This window comes from Petaurus breviceps, unplaced genomic scaffold, assembly GCF_028583685.1.
Source record: "Petaurus breviceps papuanus isolate PSGF00001 unplaced genomic scaffold, PetGlider_PUasm1.0 90760, whole genome shotgun sequence".
In the NCBI taxonomy this organism is placed as follows: Eukaryota; Metazoa; Chordata; class Mammalia; order Diprotodontia; family Petauridae; genus Petaurus; species Petaurus breviceps.
In genome coordinates this window covers 13,047,829-13,063,883 of record NW_027187338.1, presented here as the reverse complement: position 1 = coordinate 13,063,883, position 16,055 = coordinate 13,047,829, and the positions used below count along the sequence as shown (strand labels likewise).

At 45.0% G+C, this 16,055-nt stretch overlaps 1 protein-coding gene across 1 annotated transcript; it reads left to right on the top strand.

The window, feature by feature from the left end:
• Nucleotides 1-7,810: 7,810 nt before the first annotated feature.
• Nucleotides 7,811-15,634, top strand: LOC138146167 (L-amino-acid oxidase-like). Its single transcript, XM_069067872.1, has 6 exons — nt 7,811-8,044; nt 9,974-10,086; nt 10,815-11,016; nt 11,654-11,722; nt 11,857-11,993; nt 14,761-15,634. The coding sequence occupies exons 1-6, from the start codon at nt 7,811-7,813 to the stop codon at nt 15,632-15,634; spliced, it is 1,629 nt and encodes a 542-aa protein (XP_068923973.1).
• Nucleotides 15,635-16,055: the final 421 nt, after the last annotated feature.

The window sequence follows — 16,055 nt, the reverse complement described above, 5'->3', positions numbered from 1 at the left end:
TTGCTGTATCAACTCACTCTTCCTTTCACTTTGAACACAGAGACCATTGTAGGGCTATTAATTGGCCTGATTTCAATACTGTATCTCAGGGAAAAGGGAGGCCCAAGGGAGAGGCAGAGAGACAAGGATAGCAGGTTGGTAGAGCAGTCAGTACACATACAACATTTATCAATTAAGTTCATGTCTTATATGGGCCTGGCCCAAAACAATTAACAATAGTAGCACCAAAGGTCGCTGATCACAGATCACCATAACAGACATGATAATAATGAAAAAGTTTGAGAAATTGTGAGAATCACCAAAACAGAGAATCACACAGAGATACGATGTGAGTCCCATGTTATTGGAAAAACGGCACCAATAGACTTGGTCCATGCAAGGTAGCCACCAACCTTCAATTCATAAAAAACCCGCTACCTGCAAAGGACAATAAAACAAGGTATGCCTGTATTTTCAGACTGCTTTTTATTCTGGTACTTATTCAAATGCCAATGTTTGCTGCTGATGTCTACTTCTGATCCCTCAGGCCAATTGTTACTACTCCTAATAATAGCTAACATTTATATAGCACCTACTATGTGTCAGGTGGGGCAGCTAAGTGGCACAGGAGATAGAGTGCTGGGGTCCTCGAGTCTGGAAGACTCATCTTCCTGAGTTCAAATCTGGCCTCAGACATTTATTAGCCGGATGACCCTGGTCAAGTCACTTAACCCTGTTTGTCTCAGTTTCTTCACCTGTAAAAGGAGCTGGAGAAGGAAATGGCAAACCACTCCAGTATCTTTGCAAGAAAACCTCAGATGGGATCATGAAGAGTCAGACACAACTGAACAGCATGTACCATATACTGTGTTAAATGCTTTACAAATATCGTTTCATTCAATCTTCACAATAGCCTTAGGAGATAAATGCTATTATTATCCCCATTACAGTTGAGAGGACTGAAGTATGAAGATGTTAAGTGACTTGCCCAAGATCTCACAGCTAGTAAGTGTCTGAGAGGGGATTTCAAGTCAGGTCTTCCTGTATCCAAACCAGGAGTGCTGTGTGCTGTACCACCTCACTGCACCCAGGTTTTCTTGATGACAAAGTCAGTGCTCTGGCCACTACATTGGAGCTGTGTTCAATTCTAGGAGCTATATTTTAGGAAGGATCAACTATGAGGGTTTCCGGAGGAGGGAAGTCAAACCAGCAGTGTTTAGCCTAGAAAAGACAAAGAATGGAGGTAGTCACACTCAGAGGACTTTCCTGTGAAAGAGGGATTCAATTTGTGCTCCTAATCCAGGAGACAGAACAAAAACAATGGGTAGAAATAGTGGAGAGGCAGGTTTGGATTCTATGTGTGTGGAGGGTGATGTTCTATTGTAATTTTCCCTGGGACTGGGGCTGACGTGAGGGAGGGGCAAAGGATGTGTGTGTGGGGGGGGGAGATTGGGCAAAGAGCCAAAGAGCATGGCATTAAGAGCCTTACCTCTCTCTTTTAAGTGGTCACACTCCCATGGATGAACCCAGTCACATAGGCATGGGTCCAGAGCTGAGAAGGGAGACCCTTAGTATAAAGTGGGAAGCTGTCACATCCTAGCCCTGTTGGCCCTGCAGCAATTGTGATTGTTAAATTAGGGAAAGCTCCCTAATAATTAGAGCTGGGAGCGATAATAGTCACTGAGTTTACATATAGTACCCTAAGGTTTGCAAAGCCTTTTACTTGTTTGTCTCCTTGGAGCTTCATAATAACCCTTAGAAGTAGGTACTGATGCTGCCTATTGAAGACACTAAGCACAGAGAGATTAGGTGATTTGTAGGCAACTAGTGCTCATCAGAAGTGGGGTTTGAGCCCACGTCTCTCCCTAGTGTGAGTCCATAGCTCCATGCCCCCCATGCTACCCTGCTCCCTAAGGAATCATGTAAATATGATGTAATTTGAGGTCAGAGTGAGCATGAGGAATAGAGGATCCTAGAAGGCTTCACAGAGGACGTGACTGAACCTTGAAAGAAGAGAACATTTTGAGAGGAGATGAGGTGGAGGAGGTAAGTAGCATAACAGGAAGAACCCTTTGTAGTTCTTCTGTGTTCTGCTCCCAAATTGGGTAAGGGACAGGACATACTGAGAAGGTTCCAGGGTACAGACTGATGCCTCCCCAGTTGGGAATGAGGAAAGACCAAGGACAGATTTCCCCTCAGGGTGAAACTACAAGTACTGAATGTGTCAGGCAATAGCTAGCATTTACTTAGCTAATTAAGGCTTTTAAGGTATGGTTTCTCCTTTTTTCTAGAAGAGGACCATGACATCAGGACAATGACGACTTGACTTGCAGTTGACTTTGATTTGAGCGAGGAAGGGCTATGCAGTTATCAGTCTCACTTTCTCCTCCAGAGTCATCTGGGTCTAGTGGCAAGATGTAGATCATATTTTGCCTTTTTTGCCCTCTGGTCCATGATATCAGGGCAGTTCTCCTAGGTAATTTTTTGAAAGAGTCTTTCTTTGATTATAGCTTTCAGGTAGCCCAATGATTTTGACATTTTCTCTCCTGGATCTATTTTTCAAGTCAGTTGCCTTTCCAATGAGTTATTTTAAATTTTCTTCAATTTTCTTCATTCTTTTGAATTTGTTTGATTGATTCTTGGTGTCTCATAGAGTCATTAGCTTCCACTTGCCCAGTTCTAACTTTTAAGTAGTTGTTTTCCTCAGTTAGCTTTGTACTTCCTTTTCCATTTGGCCAGTTCTACTTTTTAAGCAGTCATTTTCTTTTTCCAAGCTGTTGGCTCTTTTTTTCATAATTCTCTCACATCACTCTCATTTCTTTTCCCAATTTTTCTTCTACCTCTATGTGATTTTTAAGCTCCTTTTCAAGTTCTTCCATGAGTTCATTAGGGCTTGGGACCATTTCCCATTTTTCTTTGGAGTTTTGCTTATAGGTGTTTTGAATTGTTGTCCTCTTCTGAATTTGTGTCTTTTTTTTTTGTTGCTTTTTGGAGGGCAATTAGGGTTAAGTGACTTGCCCAAGGTCACATGGCTAGTTTTTGTGTTAAGTATCTGAGGTGGATTTGAACACAGGTCCTCCTGACTCCAGGGCCAGTGCTCTACTCAGAGTCACCTAGTTGCCCCTGAATTTGTGTCTTGATCTTCCCTGTCACCATAATTACTTTCTGTGGTGGTCAGATTCTTTTTTTTTTTGTTGCTTTTTGCTCATTTTTTTTGGCCTTTTTCCTGTTTTTAAAATCTGAGTTCTTCTCCTAAGGTGTAAGGGTCACTCTCTCAGATCTCTTGTGCCAGAGGTAACAGGACCTGGCTATTTTCCTGGTGCTGCACTGATGTTGCCCTGAGATCCACATTGCATCTGGTGCTATGATAAAGGCATGGGGTGGGGGGTGGCTAGTGCTTCTGGAGGCCATAGGGGTCTAGCAGCTTAGCTGGTGGTAAGCTGGTGTCCTTGTGCTGGTGTCTGATGTGTGCAGAAACCTTTGGGGTGTTTCTGTATTTCCCTGAGGCTAGACTGAAGTGTGTGGTGGTCTAGTCACCTGCCTTTTCCTGGCCCTCCTGCTTCTATGGTATGCCCTGTAGCATTTCTGTGCCCATCTCCACTACTGTCTACTTATGTGACTACTCCTCTCCTTCTCCCTGTTCATTTCTGTTCCCACATCCTTTTTCAGAACTCTGCTAGTTCCCTGCATTTGTGGTTCAAATAAAGAGGGGTTGGTCTTTGCCTCAGGTCTCTGCTGGCCCTATGCCCAGGTAACCTACTAGCATGAATGCTACAGGGGAACCCTTAGGATTCAGGAGGAAGGGGGAAAAACCCCTACCTGGCCACCCTCAGCTGGCCCAAAATGGAGGAAGAGCACATGGACCATGTCAGTGCTGGGAGAAGGATCCCAAAGTCGGCTGAGAGGAAAAGGGAGAGAGTCTGTCCCTCTGGAAGATCCCAGGCAAAACAAAAAAACCAATAACCATTCTGGACAGAGCTATGAATGACAAGGAAGGCAGGTAGAATAGGCAGAAGGGGACAATGATGTCTTTAAGGAGAGAGTGAGCCTTTACCTGAAGTGTTTATCCTGGTTTTGTTCAAGATCATTGGATCTAGGGCTCTTATCTACTTAAGCATCTTCTGGGAATAGGCACCAGGGTACCCTGTTTCATGTCCCAGAGGCTCTTGACATCCTCTACAGGATAGTCAATGCAGGGCCTAGAAGGAAGAAGGGGCGGTGAGACATTCCCCAGTGGGAGTCAGGCACTTTCCTTGATACCTGTGTGGCCAGTAAGAGGAAACTTGAAATGTAAATGAATCATCTGGGGCAGCCACAACCATCAGCAGAGCCTTGGGGTTTGGAGAGAGGGTGGAGCTGCTTGGCTAGGACCAATGGATTTCTGGGGCTCCTTAGTAAGTAAGACCTGAGGGCTGGTTGGCTGAGACACTAATGGGCGGGCAGAGGAAGGGGGGTTAAGGGGGAACTCAATCCCCATAAGAATGGGCCAGCAAAGCTCACATCCTGGCCTGCCTGTGGTGTCATGGAGATGTGGGGTAAGTGATGGTTCAGATGGCATGGCAGAGAATGGGTGACTGGGGATGGGGCATTATCAAAGAATGGGACTACCAGGGGCTGAGGACAGAGCTGAGGGGAATGAAGGGATAGACCAGGACTTTGGGGACTAAGGGAATGAATGAATAAAGAGAACACAGGAATTTGGGATAAAGGATGGATTTGGGTTAGAGGGTCATAAGGGTATAGTCATACTGCTATAGAAAAAAGAATCAAAGGGTGGCTAGGTGGCGCAGTGAGTAAAGCACCAGCCCCGGAGTCAGGAGGACCTGAGTTCGGTTCCGGCCTCAGACATTTAACACCACACACAAAAAAAAAACTAGCCGTGTAACCTTGGGCAAGTTACTTAACCCCAGTTGTCCTCCAAAAGGCAAAAAAAAAAAGAAGAAAAAGAAAATAGAATCAAGAAAAGGAAGCCATAGAGAATGAGAAAGAGAACTTGGGGTCTCTGGTTAGGGGAGTTAGAGACAAAGTAATAGGAAATGGTGGAGTGGGGTGGTTCTGTGTAGGAACATGGAGGTCATGGGGAGAACGTAGGGATACGGTCAGAGTGATGAGGGATAAGCTATGGAGGATAAAGAAGGTAGTGTGTTACAATGGAATGAACCCTGGACCAAGCCCTGGGATCTGTTTCTGACCCACTCTGACGATGGACAAGACTATTCCCCTCTCTGGGCTTCAGTTTCCCTAACTCTAAAAGAAGAGTCAGACTATCTAAGCTTTAAAGTCTCTTCCAGCTCTGATATTCTGCCCTCTGGAGGTTGATTAATGATAATTTGGGGCTGCATATCCCCAAGGATGCAAGGCCCCCTTTTCTTAGTTTCCTGCTTTGGCGTATCTCTATCTAGACAGGAAGCCTGATATCTCAGTTTCCTGCCCCTACTTCAGCCCATAAGAATTCATTCCCTTTAATGCTACAAGCCTCACTTTCACCTGCTTGAGACAGGTAAAAACACTGGTGGAACCAATGTAATGTAAATGATTTGTAACAATGCCCAGGGCTAGAAGCTGGATCTCCTTCCTTATTCCCTCCAGATGACCCTGGAGAAATTATAGAACTTCTATGTTACAGTCTCCCCCTGCATTCGATTTAAGGATCTGTAGTTAACTGTAGCCTTGCAAGAGTCACATGTGACTTTTAGATGTTACTTATTAATTATAATTATAATAATATAAGTAACAATTAGATGTTACTTATTAATTAGACAGAGATAAGGGAGCAGCAACAGAAACCTATGTTCCTTCATCCACTTCAGAATTGGGGAAACTGTGATGCGGGGTACAGAGCCCAAGTCTGAGCCAAGACTGGAACCCAGCCCTGCCTGGAGAACAGTAAAAGCAATATAGCCCTGGCAGCCTGAGGGAAAATAGTTTCTGGCTTTCATCAGAGATTTGTGAGGACCAGAAGGTGCCCCTCCCCCAACTCCAGGGTCTCTGACCCAAGCTTTGTAGGAGGTGGGTCCTGGGGAGCTGGATTCCACTGGATTCCTGGGATCCTCTTTGTGAGTGTCTTTTGAGTGTTTGTGCCTATGTCTATTGTCTGTGTGTCTGTCATATTGTCTTCGTATCTATATGAGAGTGTGACTGAGTGAATGAATAGGTATTCATTATACCTGTATATTCACATGAACATATGAATTAATATATTCATTTGTTCATATACATTTAGGAAGCAAAGATTATGTGCCAAGTGCTGTGTTAGATATAAATAGAAAAAAAAAAACAAGATGATACTTGCTGTCATGGAGTACACCCTCTGTGACCTATGAGGAATGGCCGAAGTTCAGCTACATGGATCAGAGAAAGACCCCAGAGTCCTTGGTGTGGCTGGCAAGGTCCCAGGATCCTCAGGGGGCATCAGCTGATCAGGTGACAGTGCCCAGGGGCTGGAGATCATAGAAGCAGGCAGAGTAGATAGGAGGACCTGGACTTCCTCCATCTTAGCAGAAGGAACGCCCATCACATCTCAGTGGTGTGAGTAATTGGAAGCAAGGTAGAAGTGCCATAGGAGGAGGGCACTCCCATGGGCTTGAAAAGAATTGTCTGCCTTTAAGTAGATGTTTGTACACTTTTTTTTCCTATTTGTGCTTCTAAGTTGGTGTTGGTTCTGGGTTAAGCTTCTGGGTTCCTGTTTGTTTCTGCGCCTGGGGCTGTGTAAATATGTCTATGACTATATTTGAATATATCTGTATGGAAGTATGTCTGTGTATCTCTTTAGATGGGAGGATTCTGTGTGTCTGTACACTCTGTGTGACTGTCTCTATATGTCTCTGTATGTCTGTCTCCTTGAGTGTCTTAGTGCATGTCTGCCAAAACTGATCTGTAGGTCTCTGTGACTGCAAGTGGGTATGTCATCATTGGGTGTGTCTCTCTGTGGGACACATACCGTAATACATCCAGACCCATACTTACATAGAGACAGACTCATAAAAGGGCCCAAGGGACACAGCAGAGGTAAGGAGTATTTGCATAAGAATGCTCTGGACTTATTATAGGATTTGTTGATTTGAATTAATTACCATAATTGACACTGATATCCAATGATCTGGTCCTCATATTGGTCCTGTGTAGTAGGAATCAAGCCTTGTGGAGCCATGGATAGAGTGTAAGTCCAAGAGTCAAGAGAGATGTGTTCAAATCCTCCTTTTGACATATATAAGCTGTGTGAACCCTGGGCAAGTCATTTAACTGTTCTAAGCCTTGATTTCCTCATCTTTAAAATGGGGATAATAATAGCTCCTACTTCATAGGGTTTGAAATGAGGAAGCCCTTTATAAACTTAAAGCATTGTACAGGGAGTCCCCAACGTGTTAATATGCTAAGACAGCTGGATAGCACAGTGCTGAGGACAGGACTTAAAATCATGGACACCTGAGTTCAAATGCTACCTCAGGCACTTATTGACTGTATGATTCTGGACCAAGTACTTAGCTTCTCTTAGGTTCAGTTTGCTCATCTGTAAAATGGGCATAATAATAGCCCCTCCTTCCCAGGACTGTTGTGAGGATCAAATTCAGTAGCGTATATAAAGGGCTTGGCAAACCTTAAAGGCCCATATCAGTTTCAGTTATTGTAATCCCCATTCCATAGGTGGAGAAACTAAGGTTTAGAGGCAGTATTCAAATCTAATCTTGGCTCAACTTCAAGAATTCTTTCCATCTCACTTTGACCTCAATGGAAAAAATGAGAAGTCTAGTCCAGGGCAAGCTAAGTTGGGGGAAGGGAATGCCATGGCCCTGGCCAGTGACCTCTTTCTCCATGCCCCTATCTTCAGAACATGAACCCTTTGCCCACAGGTATCCTGACCTTGGCCTTCCTTCTGGCCACTCCAGATTGCCATGGCTACTCTGATCTCCTTGCCAAATGCTTCCAAGACCCCGAGTATGAAGCTATTCTGAAAACTGCCCGGGAAGGGCTTGGGACCTCTGACTCTAAGCGGCATATCCTGGTGGTGGGAGCTGGGATGTCTGGATTGATAGCGGCCAAGACACTTCAGGATGCTGGACACAAGGTGAGGAGGCAATCAATTGACCCACCAACATTTATTAACTACCCACTCTATGCCAGACTGGGAGCTTCCTAAGGACAGGACCCCAGCTCCCTCAGATGGAGAGCTCCAACTATGTGGCGTGGCAGCCAAAAAAAAAGGATGGAATCCTCGCTTCGGAGCAGAAACAAAGACTTCTCCTTCTCTGTCTCCGTCCTCCAAACTGTAAGCTCCCTGAGGGCAGGACCAGGATCTTCCTTCCCCTTACTCTCCAAAGGCATGTCCTTCATATTCTTCCATTTTCTCTCCAGATCAGGGCCTGGATTTGCTGCCTCTCTTTTTGACTTTGTGTGTCTCTGTTCCTTTTTCTCTATCTGTTTCTCCTTCTGTCTTTGCCTCTTGCTCTCTACCTTGCCCCCCACATCCTGCTCTCTCATCCCCAAACCCACATGCACAGTCTATGGTGGAGTCAAGGTTCATAAGAGAAGAGAATCAATAACACAGGCCCACAATGTCAAGGAGTTCAGAAACGGGTTTTTATTCCCAGCTCTAGCTGTATGACCTTAGGGAAGACCCTTAACTTCTCTGACACTCAGTGTCCTCACCTATCTGAGAGGAGACAAAAATCAGGAAATAAAGGCCTTGCTCTCAGGAGAGACAGCCTGAGGAAAGCAGACTCTTCATGGAGCGTGACCTGGGTGGGGGGGAGGGGGGGAGCACAGGAGCAGACCTTCTCTGTTCTACCTTCAGAGAGCCCATGGTCTAGAAGACAGACAAGACTCCAGCTTCCTTTTCTTGTAAACTTTCTATTCTACCTCCCTCAAATACTCTAATTGTAGTAAATTTGAAAATGCTTTATAAGCTAAATTTTGGGGCACATATGAATAACTATCAGACGATAAGGGCCTGGGCTTAAGTAAGACTGGATGGCCTCTAGGGCCCTTCCAACGCTGAGCTTTAGTTCAGAGGAGCACAGTGGCTTGGCTTTAATGGTCAATGGAGACTTCCTGGAGAAGGTGGTCCATAGGTAGAATTTGTATAGGCAGAGGGGAGCGAGATGTAAGTAGAAAGTCCTGGGGTAAACAGAAATACTGGGACTGCTCCTTATAGGTAAAGGGTTTGAAACTGGTTTCTCCCTTAATTCTCAACACAGATCATTCCCCACCATCCCCTGATGGATCCACCTCCCCAAATTCTTGCCCTAAACCAACCCCCCACCACCACTACATCCTTTTCATTGAATCCAAATTTTACAGAACAAGTGTGTTTGGTAAAATTTGTATTCAGTCAAAAGACCGCACTTAAGGATTTAGAAGGTTACATGTGGTCTTAAGGCCACAGGTTCCCCACCCCTGGCCCAAACCAACCCCACCACCTTGAGGTCTCTACACTACTGCTAGTCAACCAAAGTTTCTCTAGGTCTTTCCTTAGTCAATCTCATCTTCAATCCCATCTTGCAAGGTCAGGATCTTCCTGCCTTCCAAAATGAAGCCCCCAAAGGGAAAAGAATTTGCCTAAATCAGTGCAGATTTGAGCCCAATGTACTTGATTCCCAGCACAATGTGTTCTCCTGTACCATATCTCACCATATTCTATCTTTCTAGCAGAATGTATATTCCTTATGGGCAGAGAATGTCTCACTATTTTGTATTTATTTCCCCAACGACTAACACATACAGTAGGCACTTAATAAATGCTTGTTTGATAATTGATTAGATTACTTTGTGCTGACATTAAAGGAATTAGGACCAAAGGAAATAACCCCTCACCTTGGGCTTTCTCTCTCTCCTCTTCTGTACTTTGAAAGGACACAGAACAGTTCCTTCTTCACCATTGTTGTTCAGTCACAAGTGACTTACCTTCACCTCAAGCTAGGGTGAATGGAAGGATAAGAGGGTTATGCTGTGGGCAAAGTCAATTCTTGGCTTAATGAGACACTCTTCCTGAACCTAGGTGACAGTCTTGGAAGCCAGGAACAGAATTGGAGGAAGAGTGGCAACGTTCCGGAGTCCAGAGAAGAACTGGTACATTGAGCTGGGTGCTATGAGGTTGCCAGACAACCATAGGTGAGACCTGGGCAGGGGACTGGGGAAGGGACTGAATCTAACAGAGATGACAGAATATAAATTGGACCATTGGGTCCAGTAATGAACTTTCCAGAATCCTATCAAATACCCATTGGGAAACAGGTGAAACAGAGATTATGATCCTTATTTGATGAAGGAGGAAACAAGTTCAGATATGTCAAGATACCCAAAGTCCCACAGCTAATTTAATGGCAGAGATACTGCAAAATACCATGGTCTCCTTCATCCCAGACCAAGGCTCTCCCTGCTTGCACAGGGTTACCATTAAGGTCTGGCCGGAAGGCAAGCTATACCAGGTGGTCCAAATTTGATTTTGGAAATGAGTTGAGCAGAGCAAAGCATCTGAAGAACAGAGAAAAACCTGAAAGTCCTGGAGGAAGGAGGAGGAATAAAAGAACTTTAATAAAAGAGAGAAAGAGGGTTTTCCTAACTCTAGGCCTAGCCCTCTATTTGCACCACCTAGGTGCTTCAATTACTCAAAAAAGATCAGCAGCTATAGTTATCTTTCCCTGAGACCAAAAACAAGGTGAAACTGGCAGAGATGGCAGCGGGAGGGAGCGGAGGCTAGACTTCAAGAAGAATATATTGATTAGAGCTCTTTGGAAGGGGAGGAGTAGTAGTTTTGGAATTCCTTTCTGGGGATGTCTCTACCATGGCTGAGCCGCAGGAGGTGACCGGGCCTGGTGTTCCTGCTTTCTGTGTTCCAGACTAGTCCGTTTCTACGTGAGGAAGCTTGGTCTGAAACTGAACACCTTTATCCAGTCTAGTAACAACACCTGGTATTATATCAATGGCCGCCGGCATAGAACCTCAGATGTGTTGAACAATCCCGACATCCTGGGCTACCCTGTGAGGCCTGAGGAGTCAGGCAAGATGCCCGACATACTCTTCAAAGAAGCGATAGCTAAGGTGACCAAGAGACCACTCATTTAGCCGCCTCCTCACCCCCACACTTTGCCAAGAAGATGCTAGCTCCCTGGGGAAGCTTGAGTCTGCTAGCCTCAGAGTCTGACCCACCAGACCTAGCTTGGGTCCCTGGAACCTCTACTCATTCCTGTTTTCCCATCAAGCATCATCTCTAGGAAAGGGTAGGGGGACAGCTGGGCACTTGAAGGCATTTGTGTCCCATGCCTCAAAAGTATCTCCACTCTAGAACTTCTAGCCTTTTCCTGTGATAGTCCCCTACCAAGGACTCAAGCCAAAGGACATGTGTTTCCAAAAGACCCTTAAGGAAGGAGGCTCTTGCTAAAATTTCAGGTCATATAGCAAATAGGTATGCTCCAGAATTATGATGCCCTGAACTCTCTGTCCCAAAGTATAGCTAGTACTGACTGGCCCAATCCTGTCTCATCCCTTCTCCTCTCCCTTAGCCCTAATTCAAAGCCCTCAGACTATTTCCTCCATCTGCCACCTCCTCCTTCCCCTCCAATGCCCTCTCCCCTTTAGGAAGAAGAGTGCAGAGGGGAGAAGTTCAGGCCAGTGGCAACAATAAACCCCAGGTGCCTTGGCTGCTCCTTCACTAACCCATGACACCCTTTCCCTCTAGGTGGTTGAAAAACTGAACCTTACCAACTGTAGCCACCTGATGTCTACATATGACTCCTTCTCCACCAAAGTAAGGGTTGTAGGAAACGGGGGAGGGGATGGGGAATCCAACACCTGGTTCAGCCCTGCATCCATATCCTTTCCCTTCCTGTGCCTCCTTTCTCCCACCTCCTGGATCCTCTCTACCCACTGTTCCTCACCCAGGCCTACCTGCTAAAGGAGGGGAAGCTGAGCCAGGGAGCTGTCCAGATGATTGGCGATATCATGAATGAAGGTGCAAACTACTACAAATCTTTCTTGGAGGCCCTAAGCAGTGACTTGATCATCTCTAATCCACACAGGTGAGTGGAGAATGAACATAAAGACCCCAACAGGGAAGCAGGGAGTGAGATTCAACTACAACAAAGGCAGGAGCTCCACAGCCTGGAAATGCCTGCTATGTTCTGGGTGCTACACTAAGTGCTTTACAAATATTATCTCATTTGGTTCTCACAATAGCCCGGGGAGTAGGGGGGGACCTCACTCCATATCCAGTACAGTTCCTTCAGAGGAGCTGAGGGATCTTGAGGAAGACAATAGTAATGATAGAAAATTGTGCATGAAGACATCAGAGAAGTTTAAACAAAGCAAATAAGAGGTCCCGAGAGAGAGGTCATTCTAGCATGTGGAAAATGTGGAGAGCTTCATGGAGGAAGTGGCATTTTAATTCAAGGGATAGGTAGGAGAAGGGAAGACAGGGAGAAAATTCCAGGCCTGGGCACAGTAGAGCAAGGATGTAGTAGAAAGCAGAGTTGTATTGTTTGTCTAGAGCATGAAATATGTGTGTAAAGGAGGAGGTGGAAAACATAAACTGGAAACACTGAGACAAGTCTGGAGAGTACCAGGAGTGTACTTGGCAACACTGGAGACCTGATGGCCTCCACTCCCCTTGCTATGAAAAGATGGGTGATGTGTTGCTAGGGGACCTGACAATTAAAATGGTGCCAGGTTGTGGCCAGCCTTGAATACCAGGATAAGCACTGATAGTTGGGAGCCCTGAAATAAATAGAAGAATGGCATTTCCAGGTCTAGGCACAAAAAAAATCTATTCTGTCAGTGGTATAAAAAATGGCCTGGGGGTGGCTTGGTGGCAAAGTGAATAGAGCACTGGCCCTGAAGTCAGGAGGACCAGAGTTCAAATTCAGTCGCAGACACTTAACACTTACTAGCTGTGCGACCTTGAGCAAGGCACTTAACCCAAATTACCCTGCCTTCCCCTCTCCAAAAAGCAAAAAGCAAAGAAAAAAGAAATGGCCTGGAGAGGGAGAGGGTAGTAGTAGTTGATATTGTTCAATTGTGTCTGACTCTTCATGACCCCATTTGGGGTTTTCTTGGCAGAGATACTGGAGTGGTTTGCCATTTCCTAATCCAGCCTATTTTACAAATGAAGAAACAGAGGCAAACAGAGTTAAAAGACTTTCTCAGGGTCACATAGCTAGTATGTGTCTAAGGCCAGATTTGAACTCACTTTAGGCTCAACACTCTGTTCACTTAGCTGAAAAGAGTAGAAGCTGTAACAAATTTCAGAAGCTATTGAAGTAATTCAGGCAGATGGTAATGTGGGCCAATTTTGAGTATGGAAATAGAAAAGAGGAAGGATATAGATACATATATGTAAATATGTATATGTATGTATGTGTGTATACATCTATGTATATGTGTGTATACATCTATGTGTATGTGTGTAGATAGATAGATAGACTGACTGATAGATTCATTAGATAGATAGATAGACAGATAGATAGATTAGATAGACCGACAGATAGATGATAGATAGACAGATTAGATAGAGAGATTAGATAGATAGATGGATAGAGAGAGAAAGATAGATAAATAGATAGATAGATAGATAGATAGATAGATAGATAGATAGATAGATAGATAGATAGATAGATAGATAGATAGATAGATAGATAGATAGATAGATAGATAGATATTCAGTCAGTCACACAGCTTTTCCACATTGACTTAAGACTTCTGGCCTTAGACTTCTTAGATCAGAGATAATAAGTTCATATGATCTACACCTGGAAGGGACCTCAGAGGCCGAGTGTCAAACTTTCCAATCTTGTAGATAAAGAAATTGGGGCCCAGGAGATAAGTAACCTCCCCAAGGTCACACTGATCACAATCAGTGGGTCTGGGGTTTGAACACAAGCCTTTGACTTCAGTCAGTACTCCCTCCACTGCTGCAATACCCCAGAGTTAAGGCAGGGAAATTGACAAGACTCTCCTCTCACCTGCCCCCCCTCCTACTCATCTTGCATGGCCAGAGCTAACTACTTCCTCCCCTGTCACAGGAAAACCTTTGATCCACGGGTCCTTAACCTTTTCTATATTGTGGGGCAGTCTAGTGATGCCTACGGACCCCTTCTCAGAATAATATTTTAAGTGCACAAAAGACATAGGATTACTAGAGAAACCAATAATATTGAAATACAGCTATCAAAGTATTTTTATATAAAGCACATGGACCCCAGGTTAAGTACACCTACTTTAAGTAGTTACAGGTTTTCCCTTCCTTGGGGGTATTTGCATTTTTTTTTTTTTAAGCAATCAGGGTTAAGTAACTTGCTCAAGGTTACACGGCCAGTTATTTCTGGGTGTGGTGCTGAGTGTCTGAGCCCAGGATTCCATCTCCAGGTCATCCCAACACTGGAGCCGGTGCTCTTACTCGCTGAGCCACCTGGCCACCCCTAAGCAATTGGGGTTAAGTAACTTGCTCAAGGTTACACGGCCAGGTGTTTCTGGGTGGGTGCTAAGTGTCTGAGCCTGGGATTCGATCTCCAGGTCTTCTCAACACTGGAGCCGGTGCTCTTACTCGCTGTGCTACCTGGCTGCCCCAGGGGTATTTGCATTTTAAAAGTCAAGCCTGCCTAGAGAATTGCTTCACTTCAAGAAACATACTGATGATAGTGGCATTTTAGTCTCTATGACAGTCAAATGAGATGATACTTAAGCACATCAAGATACTCCTAGGACCAACCCATAGATGGCCATATCCATTGTCTCTCTAGAGAGCTAAGAATCTCAATGCCCTGCTTCCTTCTTCTTTTCTTCTTGGAACAGCTATGATGAAATCACTGGTGGCTTTGATCAGCTCCCCAATGCCCTGTACCGTACCTTGAAGCCTAACACTGTCTTATTGGGGGCCACAGTGAAGAAGGTAGAGATGGTTGGGTCTCGGATCAAGATTACCTACCAGAATGGAAGACCCTACTCAGGCCAGTCCATCATTACAGGTGACTTTGCCATAATCTCATCATCAGCCAAGGCCACACGCCTCATCCAGTTTGAGCCACCACTCTCCCAGGCCAAGCAAGATGCCCTCAGCTCCGTCCATTACAGCAGTGCCACCAAAGTGGTCTTGGCCTGCAAAGAACGCTTCTGGGAACAGGATGGCATCAAAGGTGGGGAATCCATCACAGACCTGCCCACAAGATTTATCTACTACCCCAGCCATAATTTCACCAGCAACATAGGTGTCCTTTTGGCCTCCTATACTGTGGGTGATGATTCCATCTTTCTCCTGGGCATGAAACATGAGAAGGTGGTGGACATGGTGCTGAGTGACTTAGCAACTATCCACCAGAGGTCCAAGGAGGAACTACAGAGACTATGTCAGACATCTATAGTGAAACACTGGTCCCTAGATCCATTCACCCTGGGTGCATATGCAGAGTTCACCCCTTACCAGTTTGTTGACTATTCAGAAAAACTCTTCCAGCCCGAGGGCAACATTTATTTTGCTGGTGAGCACACTTGCAAACCCCATGGCTGGATAGACACAGCAATCAAATCTGGCCTGCGGACAGCCCGAAACATACAGGCGGCCATTGATGCTGCTGCTACGTACTATGATTCTGACTATGATGATCATGCTGGCTATGATGTTGACTATGATGCTGATGTGGCTTTGGATGAGCGATCATCTTTCTTTTAGGAGATCAAAGGAAAGTTCCAAAAAGCCTGTTCTTCATAGAGTGGCCTTTGAAAGGTGGAGGATGGAAGGAGGCAGAAATGAGAGGTGGGAAGTAGATGAGCTAGGTCTCCATTAGCATAGCCTAGGGACTGGAATACAAAGAAAATAAATGCAGTTAAGCCAATATTTATGGACAATTTGCCTATAAGTTTGTAGGCAAATGACCATTACTTAGAAATCAAGCATTAGAGTTTAATCACAGAATCAAAACAACCAAAAACAACCCCAAAGGCTGTCTAGTCTGACCCATATCTCACCAAAAAAAATCCTTGTTTCTCCCAAGAGAATCAAGGGTTCAGCTTCTTGTTTGGGGCCTCTGTGTACTGGGTTTGAGGACAGGACAGAGCAAAAGCTTGACTCTGGCATAATTCAGGGATAAATT